The 22,191-nt window shown below is 39.1% G+C and overlaps 1 protein-coding gene across 4 annotated transcripts in view; it reads right to left on the reverse strand.

Annotated features, from left to right (window-relative positions):
• Positions 1-22,191, reverse strand: part of kcnc1a (potassium voltage-gated channel, Shaw-related subfamily, member 1a) — a 301,862-nt gene that overhangs the window by 6,726 nt on the left and 272,945 nt on the right. Inside the window, exons 3-4 of one of the 4 annotated variants that reach the window (XM_064335690.1) lie at positions 6,363-6,545; positions 247-1,532 (exon numbers count right to left, since the gene is read on the reverse strand). In XM_064335690.1, coding sequence (XP_064191760.1) covers positions 1,468-1,532; positions 6,363-6,545 — 248 coding nt within the window. In that variant the 3' untranslated portion in view covers positions 247-1,467. Of the gene's footprint in view, positions 1-246; positions 2,941-5,060; positions 5,342-6,362; positions 6,546-22,191 lie in introns of those variants that run through there. The other 3 variants (XM_064335691.1, XM_064335689.1, XM_064335692.1) reach the window with 3 other exon arrangements.

Genomic DNA, 22,191 nt, shown 5'->3' on the forward strand with positions numbered 1-22,191 from the left:
TTAGAAAAAAGTCAGATGTGGGTAGGTTATCACCATGCTGCAGTGTGCGTTTTCCCATGCTGCTTCTGTGCCAACCATGGCCACTTGAACTGCACCCGTCTTTTTCTATTTTTCAGTCCCTTATTGAACTTTGAACTTATCATTGACCTCTAGTTTGGTCAACCATAAGATTAAAGAGAATCAATATGTACCAGAGGGGAGAAAGGAAAAAATTGCCTTTCCTTCAAATGAAGCAGACTCCAAACGCAAGTTTGATATAAAATTTATTTCATGCTAGAATCTTTTATTTTGTTGATTACTTATTTTGCATAACATTGTGCATGCATTCACTTCCCCCAAGTACTAAATTGCATACAATGCTCTTGTGTTTTTTTTTTTTTTTTTTTACTTAGCATTTGAGTGAGAGAGTTAGACAGGTTTAACACGTTTGTTCTCTCTCTTCTTTTAAAGTAGGACATCCAGTTTCTGTTCTTTAAAAATTTTCCTTTAAAAATAACACTGTTAAAAGTCAATACTTAATATGTGGTATGAACAACGTCGTACTGCAGGTTTCCACATGGGATCTAAACACCAATAATTATAGCATAAAACAGGGAAGGAATAAAAATTTTAGTTTTAGTCCAGTTGATATTTTTTGTAAGGTCCAGGGTCACCAGCATGCCAACAGAAACAAAGTCTAAATTAATTTACTTATTAAACTACACTGAGAACTTACTAGTTTTTTCTCCATGTCTCATGTATGTTTCTAAAATGAAAGGCGGTAGTCAATATGACCAGAGCTGCCTAATTTAAATATGTCCATCAACAGAAAAGAAATTATTGGAGGAAAGACCTAATAACCGGTGGACCAATTTAAGGGAAAATGACACTATCTCCTATCCTCTTATATTCTGGCTACAATTTATGTAAAAGTAAGGAGCTTTTGGAAGAAAAAAATATTTTTTTTCTTACAGATATTCATTACAATTACATATTTTTCCTTTTTTAATAATTCACCATGCAACTCATGCTAAATGAACAGATATAATTCTACAGTTGTAATTATCTGATGACAATATAACTATTATTACCATGATTAACAGTTATTGTTAGTCTTTGTTTATTATGTTTATTCCTTGTTTTTATTTGTCTGCACAAATAGCCCCGTTGTCCTCTTCACACTGAGTCTTCTGTTGTCCTTGTACGGTCCTTTCACAAAAAAATTCCCATCTGAAAACACATGCTCACAAAAAGTGTGATATCTTCAGCTTTCATTTTCTGTAAATTTTAGAAAAAAGTATACACCTTGTAAATTCGAGTGAGATTAGAGACATCCAATGTTGTCCTCTGTCTCTGTCTGTGACTGCTTCTCCCTCTCTCTCTCACACACTGTCTGTCCAACCCCCAAATCCCATTTGCGTATTTCATCCATTGTGGAATCAAGGATGCTTAAGTAATGTCCACCTTTAAGACAATATCAGGGCCCCATCAGGTCACTTTGAGAGCCTCTGCTTGCATATGCTTAACTAGGCCTGTTTCCTCTTTACAGGGATCTGTGGTAGAGAATACAGGGCGTTTTACAGCCAGTCACTTTCATTTGTTCATTTTAGAATGTTTTTTTTTTTTTTGCTAAAAAAAAGAAAAGCAAGACAACAGAAAAAAGAGTAGGGCAGAACAACCCTTCACAGTTGTTAAAAAAATTTTTTTACACGAGATCCAAAAATGAGGATGAGACAGAGGGATAGAGTCAGAGAGAAAAAGGAAGAAAGAGACACGCAGTGAGAAGAGCTGTTGGGTACGAAAGAGAGGCAGCCGGAGAAGTGCATGCAGATGAGCTAGTTCCTTTCTGCAGCCGAGCTCGCCCATGCAGTCAGGCCAGTGCCCCTCCCTAATGTCTCACACCCAGACAATACACTCACACAGAGGGGGAGTATTATAGGCAGATAGGTAGGTCTATACTAAAAAGGGTCGGGAGGAAGGGTTTAAAATGTATAAAGTAAAGAAAGAACAACAGAAGTTATAAATGAAAGAATGAAAGTCTGATTCTTGGAGAAGGGGAGTGTTGAACTCAGAGTGTCTTACTGAAAATGTTCTGATTTGTATTTGTGTGTGTGTGTGTGTTTTAGTGAGAAGGAAATGCTAGAGTGGAAAAAGATAGAAATAAAGAGAGAAGAAGAGATTGGGGAACAGAGATGCTTGGATCAGCAGAAGGAAACCTAAATAAGGACCAGCCTAAATACTGGAACAATGCTCAATAATGCATGAATATAGGGCCTCTGCTTTGAAAATTTTCAGGCATTTAACTAGATTGTATCATTATTCTGTTTTTGAGGAAATTAGGACCATGTCTCAAAAGAACAGAAGCGTGTTGGGCTCTTCTCATCTAAAGCCCTGTAATACATGAGGTCCCTCACCCGCCCACAGGGGAGAAGCCTGTTCATTGAAACCCCACCCACTGTGTGCTAATGCGTTTGTGTATATATGTATGTGTGTGTGTGTGTGTGTGTGTGTGTGTGTGTTCCCTCTCTGAGACCAGTGTGATCCTGAGTAAGCTACATGTCTATAAGGTTAGCACAGTCCATTAGGTTGTCTGTGTCACAATATTTTTTTTTTCTCAAATCTTTTAAAAAAAAATTTGGGAGACATAACAAATAATCTACATAGATAACCATAGATAAAAAAGAATGGAGTAAAGCTGAAAAGGGAAACCAAATTCCAGAGAAAGCGGAAAGGAATGGGAAAAATTGATGGAACACAGTGTAGACAGGGGCTGCAGTGGGCAGCAGGGGCCTGAGTGGCTATTCTGTACTATTGATCCATGCTACAGAATGGATGGGATGGGGGAGCGTGACCGCCGCAAAAGGCAGGGTGGGCTGCAGGGGACGGTGGATACTGACGATACTCCAATGGCATTTCCGCCCATGGCAGCAATGCTGTTAAGGCTCCGAGACTTTTCGTAACCTTTGTTTGAAGAGAAATGCATCTGAGTACATGGCAGCAGTGGACCAACATTAGGATGGGCTTCTCTTTTTTTTTAATTGCATTTTCTCTTTTGTCCTGATTACTCATCGATAAAACATTGTAGCCAATTCAACAGCATCATCTTCCATGCATTCTGTGTGTCAGAGTTTCTACAGCATGCAATGTGTGGTATCATGGTGACAAGAGGCATACCTTGTGTCAAAAGGGACATAATTAGCCAATCAAATTGGTAGGTTGGCAAGCATCTGAGTTACCCATTTAAAGCTCCATTCATAAGCAGACTCCATATGGATTAGTTTTTTTGAGACACATTGCTTAATGTTTTCTGATTGTTCCAGAAAAAAGAATACATCTATATGTCTATAAAACTTTATCAATCATAATCTTATCCTACATCTATTTCTGGAACAGTGGATGACTAGCAGTGTTGGTGTCAATTCAATTTTAAGTAAGTGAATTCAAATGAATTAAAATTCAATGAATAAATTGTGAATTTTACATAGACCATTACAGACATTTTAAGTTCATGAATGTAATTTTTTTTCACTTCCTGTGTTGTCTGATTTTAAGTGAAATTGGCCCCATCTCTGCTATCCAGCATATTTCCAATGGGTCTTGATTCAGAATTCCATATTGGGTTGAGCAGAGTACTGCATATGACATAGAATGTGCAGTTCTTTTAACTATGCATATCAGAGTAACACACCTTATTATGTGGACTGCTAACGGAAGCCACTGATTGGGTTTTGTATGCTGCAGGGCACTCTGACTGGCATAGTGCCGCTTGTCCCATACATCATAGTGTGCCATTCTACATCACCTCCCTGATACCACCCACTAGCAGGAAACTGCATGTAGCATTAGATAAAACAAATGCCTCAAGACATGCACAGAACAGTTGATTCACATAATATCATCAGCACACACCCACACACTCAAATTGACACAGACATACACACATACATACATTGACATATAACGTGTTTTTTCAATTGAAATTTGATCCCTTGCAACTAAATTTGTGCCATCAATATTTGGTAGCAATCTTGTTTTATTCCTTACAAATGTCAATATTATATCTTCAACAAAATGAATTTCAGAGACTTTTGTGCTCAGGAATCATTAATTATATCATTTTATAAACAGCATTCTCGGCAAGAGCAATGCATCATTGCTAGATGGCAGAATTGTAGTGAACCCAAGTGACATAGTAGCACCAAGATGCACTGGAGGGGGTATTTTATTGTGGTTGGTTTGTGTGCCATTTGCAGGGTCTAGGAATTGTGACGGGGGAATTAGTGCATGTGGTTTGCAGTGTTGGTGGCCATTTGTTGGGATAAAAAATGTAAAGGGATAACTCATGTAAGCATGAATGAAGAGACAGATAATTTCTGTTATTGTACAGACACCAAGCTACCAGATGGTTCAAAAGATGTAACACGTGAATATATTCTACTTTTAATATGGTTCTTGACTCACTTTTGCTACAATTGGAAAGGTTAATGAGCATCAAAAGGTTGCCGCAGGGGGCCTGTTTGAAATTGTGCTGGGGGACACAGAAATGTGATCTCTATGAATCTGAATTTCTGGTTGAGTCCAGAGCCAGGGTTGGGGACATAGATGTGTTTATGTTTTGTTCAACAATTCCTCCTCTGGGGAAAACAGGGAAGGAAGATTTACTCTCCCTCATCAGGCAAAAGCAGTGCTTAATCCAGGACAGCATAGCCGTCCCAACCCCCTGATATGACTAACCTTGCTATAGTTGCATGGAACAAGTTGCAGTGACATCACCCCGCTGAAGCGGTTCAGTTTACAGTCAGACGTATTAGGTCTTTAGGTATAGTGAGCAGCGTGTCTGTGCAAGAGTGTATGAGATATATGTGGCAGCATGGGCCTTTAGTTCCAATGCTGATCAAGTCAGATGTCACTGACTACAGCCCAGCATCTCTGCAAAGTGCCATAAGCTAAGCTGAGGGAGGATGCTACAATATGCTAAATGGCCACTTTGTAATACACACTGACATGTGACAAGTAGGATTGAAGATGGGATATTCTCAGTTGCTTTTTGGGGAACAAAAAAATATCCACTTGCATGTGGCTTTTCGCTTGGTTAAAGGCAGACAGTTAGACCTGCTTAGCCTCATCTGTATGTGGGCTAAGGGGCTAGCCCAAGCCCTGTGCCCTGCCCTGGTGTGGTTTTGGTGTGGGGGGGCCTTAGTACTGGGGCAGAGTCTCGATGTGGGGTGGGAGGGACTTCAGTGTGTGAGCCTGGCACAGCTGTCCTCTTGGCACCGTACCCAGCCTAGCTGCAGCAGAGGGTACACCTGAGGGCCGAGAGAGGGGGTGGCCTCCCCCAGGGGCCTCCCCAGGTTGGGACAGGCTACGGGCCAAAGTGGAACGAGGACATGGGAGGAATAAAAGAGGAAGAAACAAACAAACATCGGGGGGAACAGGAAAAAACAAACGAACAACAAAGAAAAAGAAAAAGTAAGGTTAAGGTTGGTCCAGAGATGAAGCCAAAGGATATCTGTCTGCCTAGGTGTGTGAAGGGGCTGAACTGAGTCGAAAGACACCCCATAGTAGGTGGGGAAGATCTCTGGGGAAATGGCAATGTGGGAGGGGTGGGGTCAGAGTTGTGAGGGGTAGGGAGCATGCAATGAGTAAAAGTTTTTCTAAAGGAAATCATAATAGTACAAGGAAGTAACTACATCCTAACAAACAAGGCCACCATCTGTGTAATTTGTTTTCTTTCTTTTGGACTATATGTTTGGTAAATGAATTAATGAGATAAATTAAGGTAGAATAACAAATTGTTCTCTCCAGCCTCAGACCTTGATTGAGTAAAAAAGAAGACCTGCAGTAGAGGGAGAAGACAAGAGGGGTGAAGAGTGGGGGAGGGGGGGGGGTTACACAGGAGACACTGTGCAGTATACCATCCAGGAGATCGCAAGAATTGGGGAAAAAAATTAGGTCAGGGCATGAACTGGGGGAAAGACAAAGAGTGTGGCATTGCCCTGTGTTAGAACATCAAACCAGAATGCAGATCTCTATAAGCAGGGTGTGTGTTGTGGACAGGACTGTGTGCATTCTTTGCTCAATCAGTGTCCTATGGGCTGTATTTGTGTATATTTGTATGTGTGTGTTTGTTTTGGGGGGGGGGAGGGGGTACTGACACTGAGACATGAAGAGGTGCTTGACCAGGGCTTCAAAACTGGGAAGGGTCAATTAAAGAAGTGCAGGAAAGGGTGCAAAGGGCCACTGATGTGCTGTTTTATCATTTTTGGTTGACCTTGTCTTCTTATGTTTCCACACAGCCTGCCTGTGGGGGACAGCTGTTTGTGCGCCCAGTTTTTGTGCTTGTTTTTGGGACAAGGCTTGTGGTCAGGGGTGCTGTTACATACCCTTCCTCACTCTTCCCCCTGTGTGGCCTCGCCTCTCACCCGTGGCTACGAGGAAGCAGGGCTGTTCACTTCTGTCGCTTGGGCTAAAGATCTGGCCGTCCTCAGGCGACATGGCCTGGTCTATATGAGGACAATCTTCATTGGCCAACGCCGCCTTAGCTGCCTCCCCATTCACTTTGGAATCTTCAAACATATAAGCACAAGTGAGAAACTGTGCAATGGGAGATAAAGCATTTAGTTTCTTGCATGTTTTTTGCTGTGATCTGCAGCTAAGGAGAGAGGAAGTTTGGAGGAGATGGCTGTATCTGCTGATGCAGGGGAGGTGTGTGAAGTTGCTGGTGGTTTTCTGAATAAAAGAGCAACATTAGTGGCACATTCATCCAATGTTTGGAAAAAAATAAATACCCATCTCCCTCCACCATCCCAAAATCCCACCAAGACTAATGCCCATCTCCCTCAAACCCCACTCTTTCCAATTTACCATCCCAATACATGTAAATGAATGCATCAGATCTAAAACACATTACCATTCTCAATCTGACATCCAAAAAGTTAAAAGTTGTTTACCCATCCCTTTAGCATACAGTACCCCCAAACACAGTGTGCATTATTAGTTTTTATGTGCATAAATAGTTTTCAAGGCAAAAAATTGTAAACACATTTTTTAAAACAGGCAAATAAGACAAGATAGGAGCTTCATAAGATTTTTCTTCTCATTCTTTTGGAATGTAGAAGGTGGAAACCAAAATCTTATGTGTCCACATGATCAACCAATGCTGTCCGAAAAAAGTATTTTAGGTAAGGGATGCTTATTGGAGCAGCAATATGAGGTAAGAGAAGGATATGATGGTGGGAGGGAAGATCTGTACTTATATGACTTCATCTTCTATTATGCAAAGGAATGGCTGATACAGAAGGTAGAGAATAAAAAGATGGGACAATTATGTAATAACTGTCAGACCTGAAAATGATCTCAGCCATGCGGTAGTAAAACACTGACAGCCTATTTACCTGCCTACAATGCTCTGTTGATCTGGTAAAATGTATGACCCATTGATCAAAGAAGAAGACAAATATAGTGTTGCTAAAGTAAAGCACCCAGGGGAAATGGACTGTAAGGCCTCAGATTTGTGTATATGCTTTACCCCCCTGGAACTTGCCTGATTTAGAATTGCACATTACCCAATTCATGTTGATAGTGAATAGCTTTCCATTTCTCAGTGGCTACCATACTTTGCCAACCCTCCTGATTTTCCCGGGAGACTCCCGATTTTCATTGCCCTCTCCCGGTTTCCTCCCGGGGTCACAATTCTCCTGTATTTCTCCCGATTTCTGACAAATTTTCACACCGTTTTTTCCTTTTCGCTATCACAACCTGTTTCTGGCACTGTACAGTGTGTATAAGCCCTACGACTCTAAAATTCTATTGTTTCCACCCGGACAACAATACGGCTACACCAAATGTATCGTTTCCATCCATGGTTACATGAACGCAAAGAGAGCTGCTCGCCTCGTCCTCCTGTCGTGACAGTCTTTCAATTTGAGAGCATGACTTATTGATTTCACGTTCAGATTTTCCCTCAAAACCTTGCCCTTGCACTCAAATAGCCCCTGCTTGCTTAGATTTGCTCTGCTTCTGCTCAAACTGTATGCTTGCACTCAGATATATTGTTGCTTGGACTTGGATATACTATTGTTGCTTACACAGATTTCCTGCTAGTGAGTAACAACCAATAAGAAAAACATTGTCTGGCTGCCTGAGATTCTTAAAAGTATTTAACATAAAAATGCTGTTGCAGTGTACTTATTATTTTGTTATTTTCATTCTTTAAAAGTCACCCGAATGCAGGAAACAAAGACTCTGAAACTCAAATCTTTCTGGGGGAGGTTACAAAATCCTCCCTATTTTTGAGGTCTCAAGGTTGGCAAGTATGGTGGCTACCATTTAGATCTTATGAATTTTTATACCTGTCTTGAATGCAGTGAACTTACACTATATGACCAAACATATCTGGACACCCCTTGGTTTGGGGCTGTTTTTCATGGTTTGTGCTTGGCCCCTTTGTTCCAGTGAAGGCACATCTTAATGCTACTGCATACAATCGAATTCTAGATGATTCTGAGCTTCCACAACAGCTTGGGGGAGGCCCTTTCCTGTTTCAGCATGACAATGCCCCCGGACACAAAGCAAGGTCCATTCAGAAATGTCAAGAATGATGTGGAAAAACTTGACTGGCCTGCACAGAGCCCTTACCTCAACCCCATCCAACACCTTTGGGATCAATTGGAAAGTCAACTGTGAATCAGTCATAATTGCCCAATCAGTGCCCGACCTCACTAATGCTCTTCTGGCTGAATGGAAGCAAATTCCTGCTGCAATACTCCAACATCTAGTATAAAACCTCCCCAGAAGAGTGGAGGTTGTTATTGCAGAAAAGTGTGGACCAACTCCATATTAATGCCCATAATTTTGGATGCGATGTTGGATGTCAGGTGTCCACATACGTTTGGCCATGTTGTGAAATTCACACCCATGTAGTAGCTATTCTAAAGAGTGAATAAAAGATAACACCACAACATTAAAGATTACAATCTCTAAAATGAGACAACAGGAAAGAAAATAGAAACAACTGGCAACTGGGAACATTTATTGGTTATAGATTTTCCAGTGGCAGGGTATTAGACAGAACAGCCTATCTTTTTAATAAATACCCCATTGTGATGGCTTAAATACTTTAAGGTGCCACTGATTTAACGTGCCACAACTATGAATTTTAAGAACATCTGTAAAACGGCTTTATTATTCTGTTGTGTCTCAAGGAATGAATATATCTGCATTTTTACATACTTATTAATGGCTGTTATTTAATGCTATGTCGTTGTGTTCAAGGTTTGTGAACGGTTTGTGAGTGGTAGCCTACATTTTGACGGAATTTACCAAGGCATTTCAACATTTAAGGGACTTCATGCATGACTCATAAAAGTCACTGTCAATGTTTTTGTCACACCAGGGTCTACATTGTCCTGTCAGAGTGTTGCAAATTTGTATACATTGGTTACAGAGGATTATTTAGTGTTACCACAATTGTAGTACAGTCAGAATAGCCCCTCTTAAATTTGGCTGTCATTAAGGTGATTCATAAACATCATTATTGGTTCATATGTGGTGACAGGGAGCTTTTTATCACTATTTAATGAATCATGAAAATACAATGCATACTTAACGCAGCTGGATTTTTAAAAAATTGGTGAGGCCAAGAGAATGGTGTTAGAAGGACATTACATTCCTATTATATTACATTTATTTATTTTACTTTTATCCAAAGTGACATACAATAAGTGCCGATTAAATAAAATAAGTGCACATTCTCAAAATCGGATTCCTCTTCCTGGAATCCTGGCACGCGCCAGCCAGTCAAAGAAGTACACCTGAAGACCACATTATGCCAACATAAATACTGTACCTCACTCGAGATCGCCAGTGACACTAAATACCAATGCAGGAAAGAATGGAGGGCGAGTGGTGTTGCCCTTTGAGTATCTCGTGGATACTGACCCATTTTTGGCATACAATCTGATAGTGAGCTTCCATGACAGACTTAATGTGTTATGTAATCATTTGGGATGTATTGTTGTGTTCTGGGAATAAGCTTAGCTCACTAGCTGCAGGCAGATACAGTAAATTACATTTCTTTTTTCATTCAGTGAATTCCCTGTTTTGTACATTCTTCTTTCTGGCTGTGTTTGAACACCACCCAGCAGTATGTTGTGTTAAAAAAATAGAGTTCCAATCACTGACAGTTTTGCACAACATCCTGCACTTCTCATTGGCAAGTACACAGACGCATAACAAATGTACAAATAGCAACCAATTATGAGGTGTTACAGGTAGGTCTAAAAATCATCTCAGAGACACATTGTGATGAGAGCTGCACCTCTGAAACATCACTTGGGCTTTTAGGATAAAACACCATTTCCCTGCCAGAATGTCTGGTTTAAGAGAAGATGGTCCATGATGTTTCTAAGTTTTTTACAGGTAAACAATATTTCCTCAGTTTTTGATTTTAACACAATTACTTCCGGTGTAAGATGTAAACCGAATTGGCAGGAGCACTGTTTAGGACATATGGACGGATAAGTACACACATCCTTACATCGCATAAACATGATACTGTTATAATTATTGCCATAAAATATCCAGTTGTATTGTGTATTGTGTGTTAAGGAATGCATTCATCTGTGTGGGAGGGGAATCTTCATTTTTTGTTTTGTTGTTATAAAGGTCAAATCCAATATCCCAACCATGGTTAAATGAATGTACACAGGCTTTGAAAAGAGAGTGTAGAAAAGCAGAATGGAAGTGGAAAGTAGAAAAACTACAAATCTCCTATGACATTCTCAAAGACCACTATATTGAATACCAGAAAGCCATTAAGGAAGCAAAAGCAACACTCTTAGCTGATATTCTCAAAGAACTGTCATAATTAAGTATAAGTATACTTAGCATAAGTACTCTATTCACTGTTATTAACTCTCCTCTCCCTGCTTCAGTATTGAACCTTCCTCAGTGAAGTAAGTGGAATTTTTGTCATTTTTTCACTAACAAGATTGAAAAAATTAGATCACGGATCCCACCTCCTGGTAGAGATCTCTCTGTAAAGCCCCACAGTTCTACTATTATGAGGGGATTTTAACCCATCACTCAATGTCTTGAGACTATCAGATGAAGATGCTTCTTAGATGTTATCTGCCAAATTCCTCTAACAAGTAATTGAATCAGTTACCCCTGCTACCACAACTATTGTCAACAGATCTCTAACCTCAGGTACATTTCCTTCTATTTTTAAACATGCAGTTGTCAACCCCCTTTGTTTAGTTTAGACGAAGAAGTTCTCAATACTTATAGGCCCATTTCTAAACTGCCTTTTGAATCTGAAGTTTTTTAAAAAGTGTTTTAATTCAACTGACTTCTTTTAAGAGCCAAAACAGTCTTTTTGAGTAATTCCAGTCAGGTTTTGCAACTCATAACATTGAAATTGCCCTGTTTAATGTTACAAATTACCTTCTGTTGACAGCTGATAAAGGGAAAGGATTGACCAATTTTGATCATTCTAGACCTAAGGGCACCTTTGACATGGTAGATAACAATATTTTAATAGACTGCATGACCAATTTTGTTGGCATCAGTGGCATCGTTTTAACCTAGCTTAGTTTCTACCTCACAAATAGAACCTTCTCTGTTCCTAAAGGTACTGTATCTTTCTCTTCAATGAAGTGGCGTTCCACAGAGCTCAATTTGAGGTCCTATTCTGTTTTCATTGGCCATGCTTCCTCTGGGTCACATCATTAAAACCATAACATTTCCTCTTATAGTTTTTCTGATTATACACAGCTATATTTCCCACTAAAACCCTGCAACCCTTAACAGTATTGCTTCTCTCATTAGCTGCCTCCAAGATATAAAGTGCTGGGTGTCACTTTTAAGCAACAAGTCAAGAGAGTAGTGCACTTGTTTTTCTTCCAGTTAAGAACCAAGATCAAGTTATTTTTGTCCCATTCTGATTTGGAAAGAGTCATCCCTCTACTCCTGCCTCAGTCAAACTTCTCAGGCTTGTCTCCTAATGGTTTTGAATGCTACAGCTAGGTTGTTAGTTTGGGCCAGGCAAAGGGATCATATTACCACAACACTAGCTTTACATTGGCTGTTAATTAGTTTTAGAATTTATTTAAAAATTTTATTGATTACGTATAAGGCTCCACAATGTTTGGCCCCTACCTCTGGCATGCTGACCCCCTTTAAACCGGAAAGCAACTCTTGATGCTCAGACAGAGCCCTATTGTTTATTCCAAAAGCCAGATTAAAACCAAAGGTGACCTTAGCAGTCAAGGCTTCAAGGCTCTGGAACTACCTGCTTTAGGACCTTAGGGCGGGTGTACATTAAATGATTTTTTCACGGGTTGCAATGTCGGGAGTTTGGATGCCCTCTCACACTTAACGAGGCTCAGATTGTGACAACCGGGTCGATGATAGCATAGATTATACAAGTTCCCGACCGGATCAGATGATGTTCAACAAAGCACAGTGCGAAAAACGGAGCCACTTCCTGATTAGTCAACAGGACTTGAAATACAGTATCTGCTCGCATGACCACTCATACCTGACGAATACAAGCGGACTGTGCCCAAATTGTTTCGACACGTCAAAAAACAATCTGGAGCCCATAAACCAGTCGGATTGGTTTGGAATTGGGAGCCCGCAATTCGTATAATGTACGCCCGTGCTTAGTCTTGCAAATTCTGTATCTTCTTTTAAATTACTTCTTAAAACATATTTCTTATGCATGCCTTCCTATAACAGTATGGTTTCTTATTGTTTCATCTAATTGTTGTTCCTAATTTCTGATTTCTGATCTTTTTAAAAATTATTTTAATAATTTAATTTTTATTTAACCTCTATTGTGAAGCACTATAAATAAAAACATTATTATTATTATTATTATTATTATTATTATTATTATTAATAAAGTAAAGAAGGTTTTGTTTTTATCTTTCTTATTTGCTGATTTTCTCCTTCTTCAATTGTGGTGCTGTTTGAGAGGAGGTGTGCCCAGGCTTTGCCTATTTATTTATTTATTTATTTCCTTTAGTATATTTATTTTTTTATTTCCAGATTTCTTAATTTCCTTCATCATTAATTTCTGTATATATTTATTTCCATATTTATTTTGATTAATTGATTTCTGTATATATTTATTCCTGTATTTCTGTATTTCCCTGTCTTATGATAACGAGGGGCCTGTCAAACAAAGTATGTCATAGTGTTACCTTATTTCTATCTCTTGATTGATACCAGATTGCGTAGATCGACTGTACGTGCCTTGCTTCGATGCCTGTTCTGAGCAGGGCCAAATGGAACACAGGCTTTGTAAGTGGTTGCATCAGAACTTGAGCAACACATTTCAGGTTGAACACTCAAAATGACTCTCTCTTTGTCGCCAACGAACGGCAGATTTTGATACATATTTTTTTAAATACTGCTGAATAAAAGTCTGTTTTGGCTATAAGCAAGTCATTTTATTTATTTATTTTACCGTAAGTATTTTTCAGGTGGGGTATTGTGTGTGTATGTCAAGGAATCCAAATGTATGTAATCTTAAACAGCCTTTTGTGACTAAAATATAGTTTGATATAGCATGCTAGCTTGCTGAGATTGCTAGCACATCCAGACACATCCCAGGCTGGTTAAACCTAATGCAGTATTTCATGTCGTCAGTGATAGAAAGTACTATTAGTAGCAGAATGTGCTACTACTAAGTTGTATGTGGCCAATGATAGAATACAGTAGGCCTTAGCTAGAGTGTTTTAAATAGGCTCCATCATGAAATTTATTAAGCATCTATAGGCAATAGTATGCACATAGTAGCTGACTGTGACAAAATATACAGACACTAGCTAGTTATTGCCCTCATCAGACATCCATCCACATCTCTTCCCACTGCCAAGTCAAAACAAGTCACGTTCCTTACTGTACAAGAGTATAAAGATGTAATATATCAATACTCCATTTTTACAACTGTGTACTTATCAGGTTCAGTTATTATTGTTACCAATACCTAATATTGCTATTTTTCAGAACATACTGCACCTTGTGGAGATTATGCTGGTTCTTCCCATCTCAGCTTCCTAGTGTGAGAGGGGATTCCCGCATCAGAAATTGACAAAATCTCATCAAAAAATCCATGTGAAGCAGTCTACATGTCTCAACAACAAAGGAGCTCATCAGAATCAGCTTTGAAGTACGCTCTCTGGCAAGCTTTGTGAAGAAGTGCCTGTCTTCTAAATGTTCAAGAAGACCATTCAACAAAGGCTGGGCTGAAACCGTAAACTAGGAAGCTGATTGTGGACTAACATCTTTTGTTTGACAGTGTTTGATGAAGCAGTGCGCATGCATGTTTTCTTGTTCAATGTTAAATTATTGTATAATGTTACAGTACAAAAAATGTTTTCCTGTCTGTGCCCCAAATTTTTTGACTGCACCCCTATTTAAAAAAAAAAAGATTTAGGGGCACACGTGCTCCTGAAAAAAATAAGCATAGAGCCCTGATGATAACCCTTAAGTTATTGTTACTAGCTCGTATTGTCACTAATGGTTACTATCCATATTCACACATATTTTAAATCATGTTGCCTGTATAACCCTCCCCTCCATCTGTATTTTAAAACCTTAAAACATATTCTACATTGAAAAACAATTTGTTTAATATGGTTTTTCCACCAAAAACTGTTCAATAAACTACTGAAAATGGCTTTGGGTCATCTCTACACCTTTACGCTCATTGAGAATGCCAGAATGAATACGTAAATTACCAACTAGTAGGCACAGCATCCAGATTCAAAATGAATTTCTTTGCATCGACTTCTACATGAGGTTCTGGAAACCATAATCTGTAAGATGTGCGCTACAAGCACAAGCTCCCTCTATGCTATCAGGTACATCCACGCGATTTTTCTAAACAAATTCCACCCATTTTTATTTTAGAATGGGCTCCTTTGGTAATGAATGGAACAAAGTTCCTGCCTTTGGATTGCATCCAAAAACTGTATTCTGCCATGTTCAACACACAAACTGTCACACCAATGTCTCCCACTAGTCAGCTTTCTGTGCGCAAAGGTTTGAGTTTATCACTGTTCTATAATTTGCATATCTTTGCACCGTGGACCATGATAGGTTCGACATATTTGTGATGTGACAAATTTTGCTCTTACATGCACAGATGTTTTCGCATGAATGTTCAAAGTAGGGAAGAGTCGCTTGAAATGTATGAGTTTTCGGATTTTGCTCATTTACTCAGAAAATATTTAGTTTAACACTGAAATTTTATTTCAAACAGCTCTGACATGTCAGTAGTCATTAGCAATTTCAATTACATTTGTAATTTGATTGAGTCAGATACATGGGCGTAGGAAGCATTGAAAATGTGGGTGGGACAATCTAAGGAGGGGTCGGGGGGTCCTCCCCCAGAAAATTTTTAACAGAGTAGATGTCATTTCCTGTATTCTGGTGCCTTTTAACAGATGGTTTTATACTTTTATCTGGCTATACTAGCATGAGAAAAATTATGGGTACATTTTGTAATTTCATCCAGGGGAAGTGGTTGGCCCCAGATCACATATTTGAAGATATTAAAAAGCTAAAAGTACAGAAATTAATTTGATGACTAATTCAGAGCCATCTTTAATAACAACCACTCATTGTTTATTTAAACTTGAGGATCTTTTTATGCTTGCATGCAATTGCAATTTCTGTTAAATGAATTTCTTTAATGTTGTCAAATCAATGAGTAAAGTGGAGGGGATAACTGTAGTCAAAGTGCCCAGGCCCCTATGCTTTCTCCAATAAACTACCACTAAAGTACCCAAAGTCCCAAGCAGTAGGCCAAAAATTGCTCCTCAAAAAGTAGAATATTAGTCAACTAGCATGTGTAAAATAAATAATAATAGGGAGGGCGACACAGACTGACTTAGCTAACGGTGCACTGAATACTCCAAAGTTGACAACTATCTACTGGGGAAGGGTGATTCCTAATTTTGTTCGCGAGTCTAGCTACTGTTTTGGTTGGTGCGTGTGTGTGTGTGTGTGTGTATGTGGTCAAGGAGGTTTAATAAGAACTGTGTGTGCTACACAAAACGTACAGTCAGTTTCATTTTCATCGCCGTTCATTGTCGCAGGGTTAGCAGGGTTTTTTTTTCTTCAAGTCTCGTCCCAAAATTAATTTACATCCTCCCCGATCCTATTTTTATCAGCCCCGGGACGACAGGAGGTCCGTAAGCTCAAGCCCTGGAGGAGCCCCTGGCCATTACAAGGGACTTGGCTGTTAGTTAGCTGAAGTTAACTGATTACTAGCAGTGATGACTCACTTTCCTTTTCTTTGAAAAAAAAAAAAACTCCTTATGTCCATGTTGTCTGGGGGAGCAAACATAGCAAACCAAGAGCCAGCCAAAAAATAGACCAGTCTACTCTAGAGTAACAATCAGATGAAAACTAGCCTCCCTACTCATCTTTTCACTATTTTGCTAATGTTGATCTTAACGTTAGCTAGCGTTAGCGCTTCTTAACAGTTGGCTAACTGAACAGCGATGCTGCTGTCAGTCAGTATAGACACTTTGTAACAAAAACAAGAAGGCTATAAGCAACAGGCGAACAAAATACGAACATTTAGTTAAATGCCAAGCTTCATGATTTTAACAATTTCCTGAACATTTTGTGGTGACAGTGTGTGACCCACCTAAACTCAGCTACCTGGCATACGGCCATCAATGACTAGCTAACATTAGCGCGCGCTCATGTGTATGTGTGTGCGTGCTCTGAGAATCTGCCTGGGTGCAAGGTAGCAGTGAACGTGGTTTGGGCATTCTCTCAATAAGCAAGCGGAATGGATTTGATAATGAAGCACTGACACAGCGCTCTGAAAAGAGCGCAGAGTGGATAGACCGACGCACTGATTTTCGGCATGGTAAAAGTGGGGGGGGTCTAAACTAATAATTTTAAAAAGTGAGTGTGACTTGTCCCACCCTCATATAATAGCTGCAACACCCATGGTCAGATACAATTAAATCCAAAATACACACAGTCCAATTACAGTTACATTTATACTACCTAGTCAGTATGATTGTATCAGAGGTGCAGAATAATTATAACAGTAAATAAAATGCCCCATAATGTATATATGCAGGCCTTTTTTCATGCTAATTTTAATCAAGGAAACACATTTCCAAGGGTAACGTGAGACCAGCCACATCTTCAGATTATGAAGCATAGGGTTTTATTCATGAAAAAAGACACTAGCATTCACACATAAGCAACTTTGTAGCTTATCATGTGAGTTGTGGTCACATCCAAATCGATAAGGAAAGCTATTTTTGTGAATAGCCTACCACACAGGCCAATTTGGTGTGTGCTTATGATAAATGGGTGTAACCAGGTGGCTGTTTCTTTTCCATTAATCACTTGGAGCATCCAGAAGATGAAGCTAACACAGCAAGCAAATTAGGTGAACACATTTAGCATTAACATATTTAGCATTAAACGTTAATAAACGTTAATGAGTAAAATAAATTTCTGCCATAAATAATTTCTATCCAATTCTATTTGATAGATGAGGAACTAGACACTGACAGGAGAGACACGACTCATGGGCAGTTTATCTTGAATAAATTGAAAATTAAAAACAATTTTATGGAATACTTTTAAACAAATATCCTAAGTGAAACTAACATGGGGTGATATTATAGACAGTGCTCAACCCAATCTGACTATTGTTGTTTCACAGTCTGATAACATGAAGAGCCTGTCCCTATTTACAGCCCATCACTATAATGTATTTTCTTCTCCTTTCCCATTAAAATAAAAGCTGCAGACATTTGACTGCAAGCCGCTGTTCTAGGTTTGCGAGTCCCGTGGTTGAGGTGTTAACAGTCAGCTATGTGTGCTCACATTTTCCACCTGGTGGTAGTTGTGCAACCAACAAGTAGTTCCTGTGGAAAAAACAAAACAAAAAAAATAAATGCTAATTTTCCTTTGCCAGGAAGATATCTCTGGGGGCGGCAGCACCAATTTAAACCTTAAAGCACTGTATGTGCCAATGTTTGAGGAGAGTTTTCCGAAATTCAGATCAGAAAGAATATTTTATGCAGCATAGATGGTTTTCAGGCTGCTCCTTACATGTCTTGGGTAGTAAACATTCTGCCTGGGAAACATTGTTAAACTGTTCCTTATTCAAGTTAATCCATTCAATTTTATAAACTTTTCTGAAGAACCTGTCAGTTAGGCCTACAGTCTGTGTGTGGGAAGACTGGAGAAAGCTGAAAATTCTCAAAAGCAGAGGAACTGGCAAATCAGTAGGCTTCTGATGTGACTGAGGATGAAAACTATCACCTCAAAGCACAGTTACAGTCCATTGGTTTTTGAAACAAGCCCATTATTTTTCAAAACTAGTTTTTCCAGGAAACTAATATGCTCTTTGTCATATCCCATAGTGAAAAGCAAGCATCCATCGATTATCTTATCTGCTTACTCCTGGTAAAAGTCACAGGGGGCTAGAATCTGTCCCAGAATGCATTGGTCGAGAGGCAGGAATACACCCTGGACAGGCCGTCAATTCATTGCAGGGTACACACATTATTCACTCACACACTCATACCTACGGACAATTTAGACTCGACAGTTAGCCTAAGCTGCATGTCTTGTTTGCGCTGATCATGTAACATTGTATGAACATTTTAAGTGATGTAATACCACTTCAGATAAGCAACGACTCAAAAACTCAAGACCACATTTTCTGGATGAGTTGATGTTGTTATAACTAGGGATGGGAATCGAGAACCAGTTCCCGTTGAGAACCGGTTGCAAGTTGTCCTATTCATTGGAATTGCATGCCTCCAAGCTTATCGATCCCGCTTATCGATGCCAGCATGTTTTTACGACAGCTGCATATTGCAAAACAATGACGTAACGCCTTGGGGGAGGCATGCACGCAGGCAGGCAGCACGCTGCCTCTCTCAGGTGTTTGTTAAATTGGACGGCAGCCATCATGGCGGGGAGGAAGAAACGGTCGAAAGCGTGGCTTCATTACACAAAAAAAGATGACAACAGAGCCACTTGTAACAATTTCAAGTAAGGGTGGAAACACCACCAATATGCTTAAACATTGTTCAACACAGCATTGCCTTAAATTCCAGGAATCCTGTGTATTCGACAGTCTGCAGGCGAGTGCCGTTTCCCAGCCCAGTGTGAGCACGTCCGTTAGTAGAGGGTAAATTCCAATGTTATAACATTAGCGCACACAATTTGAAAGTCGACCAATAAAACAACGTCAAACGATTAGGTACTAGCAATGAACTACATATGTTCTTATACAGTTCAGTGGGTACTAGACTTTGACATCTAGGTTGCACTAATCACCCATGTTCTTTAGTTTCTTTTTTGCGCTCACAAGAGAAGTTTGATTTATTTCTGTACCAGATGCGTCAGAAACACCAACAGAAAAAACACAGGCACGTGATGTAGGCTACAGTTCATATGCTGTTAGACAGCCTGCCTTTTGGCAGCGAATAAACTTTTAACTTAAATCAGTTAAAATTTAAGTAAAGTAAATACCATAAAGTTTAAGTCGTACACCATCGTCAAAAAAATAAAATGAAATAAAACATAAAAACCCACATTTACATAGGCCTACAGTACAGATACCTACACTATCTGTAATATTAATTCAAATTCTGCTTCTCCCAGTCAAGGATTTTCAAGTAATTGATTACAGTACCAATTTTTACAGTACCAATTTAGATTTTAATTTAACTCAATTTAGGTCCTGTGGGTAATAAATGATACGATCTGGTGACAAGCTTTTTATTGACACAGCAGCCATAAATAAATGGACTGCATTTATATAGCGCTTTTATCCAAAGCGCTTTACAATTGATGCCTCTCATTCGCCAGAGCAGTTAGAGGTTAGGTGTCTTGCTCAAGGACACTTCGACATGCCCAGGGCGGGGTTTGAACCGGCAACCCTCCGACTGCCAGACAATCGGTCTTACCTCCTGAGCTATATCGCCCCTTAAGTCGTATTAAATCACATTGTGTTGTTCAGCTAATAATACCAGTATATCCAGTAAATTTTTTAATCCAGCAAAGATTTGTGAACTACATTTTTTCACTCTGTAGCTGAAGAAAAGAAACTGAAAGCTTTTCTCTCGCTGTGAGCCTGTCACAAACAAGGTATGTGGTGTTCTTAAAGACTCATTGCGTGGAGTTTGATGCTGGAGACACCATTAGCCCAGAGAGATCTAGGATCCTCACAGAGAAAGCAGATATGCTTATTTTTCTACAAAAGAATTGTTAGAATTTATTTGCCAGCTTTATTTTTGTTTTCCAAATATCCCTTTTAAGAAAAGGAGCATTCTAATTTATTTTAGTAACATGTTCAAATGTTATTAGGCAGACATGCCTATTTTTCTACTCTTTGAGAGAAGGAGCACTAATATTGTATTCTTGTAATTTATTCAAATATTATTTTTTAGTTTAGTTTATTATCAGAGATAATAAAAGTAAGTTGACGCTGAAAACTTGTATGTAGGCCTACTCTTTTTACACCCAGAAAATGTATCAGGCATCGATAAAGGAATTGATGAAGAATCGGATCAATAAGCAGAATCTGTAATGGAATCGGCATCAATAAAATCTTATTAATTCCCATCCCTAATTATAACCTAACTTTGGTAAAAATGTGATCCATTTTGAAATATAGGTTTTTTTGTAGATAAAATGTAAAGATTAAGATCACACATACCTCTGTTATTTTGAGATCAACATAGTAGGTGTAGTAGTTTGAGGTCTAAGATAGTGCTGGGAAAGACAATATAAGAACCATTTCTCTACAACCTATTTTAATTAAGATATGGTATGTCAAAGTCATGCTAATTTGCCAAAACTTTGTTTGCCCCATCTTCCTTAATAATGATCTAAGACTAGTGTAATTTCGGCTCCAGGTTTTTATGAGGCCACATAAGCATGTCATTAATTAAAATCCATGACGTTGTGGTCCAAAAGTGTGTTGAATTAACCTGGACTTACCATTTGGTCAAAATGTTGCATCTTGAATAAACGACAAGGTGGCATTTGACAGGCCTATTCAGCAGCCATCTTCAGTTCCTATTTGTTTTAAGGGCTGTTTGCCTTCAGTCTTGTCTACAGCAAGGGAAATGCATGTTCAATTGGATTTAGGTCAGGTGTTGATTTGCTTTTGCAGTATGTTTTTGCTCATTGTCCTGCTGCAAGGTGACATGCCATCCAATGGGTTTTAAGGCATTTTGTTGGATCTGAGCAGATAAGATGTGTCTGTACACTTCAGAATGAATTCTGCTGCTGTTATCAACAGTCATCTCAACTCATAAAGACAAGTGAGCCAGTAATAGTGGCAGCCATAAATGCCCAAGCTATAACACACTTCACAGAGGTGGTATACTTTGGATTATGAGCAGTTCCTTTCTTTCTCCGCACTTTCCTCTTTCCATTATTTTGGTACAAATTAAAACTCATCTCATCTGTCCATAAGACTTTGCTGTAGAACAGTTTTTTTATGTACATTTAAGCAAACTCTAACTTGGCCATTCTGTACTTACTACTGGTTTGCATTATGCTACGAACCCACTGGTGCTGGCATTGCCATAGTCTTTGAAACATCCATGCCTACACAGTAAAAGTTATCTGTTAAGAGTTGAATTGACACTGAATTAGCACTTTACTGTGTACATCCTGGAGAGTTTGTTAGACTGTTGTCTGATCGTGGAAAAGTGGATTTTCCTCACAATTGAAAATATTGTTTGGTCAATCACTATAATGGTCTACTGTGGGTTACCAGGATGATTGCTATTGCTGAGTGCACAATGAATTCTTGCTTCTTAATGTACCAAACAGTTGATTTTGACACATCCAGTGTTTTTGCTATGTCTCTGAATGGTTTCTTATGATTTTTCAGCCTTGTTATGGCCTGTTTTACTGCCATTTTGGTCCTCAGTTTGACAGACAACAGCAAGACTCAAATTGCAAATACCACACCTAGAATCTAGACCTATTGTTGGCTTTCTTGTGCATGAACTAATGATCCCCTAAAGGACAGACTGTGTATAAAAAGGGTTGTAATTCCTACATGGATTACCTGATATGGATGTAAATACATCCAAATCAAAGCTGACAGTCTTGTACAAATTGTATCACCTCAGGTTTCTCATAACATATAGCCGTTGCTGACCTTTCTTGAGCATGTGTTGAGCA

This window comes from Anguilla rostrata, chromosome 5 (genome assembly GCF_018555375.3).
Source record: "Anguilla rostrata isolate EN2019 chromosome 5, ASM1855537v3, whole genome shotgun sequence".
Lineage (NCBI taxonomy): Eukaryota > Metazoa > Chordata > Actinopteri > Anguilliformes > Anguillidae > Anguilla > Anguilla rostrata.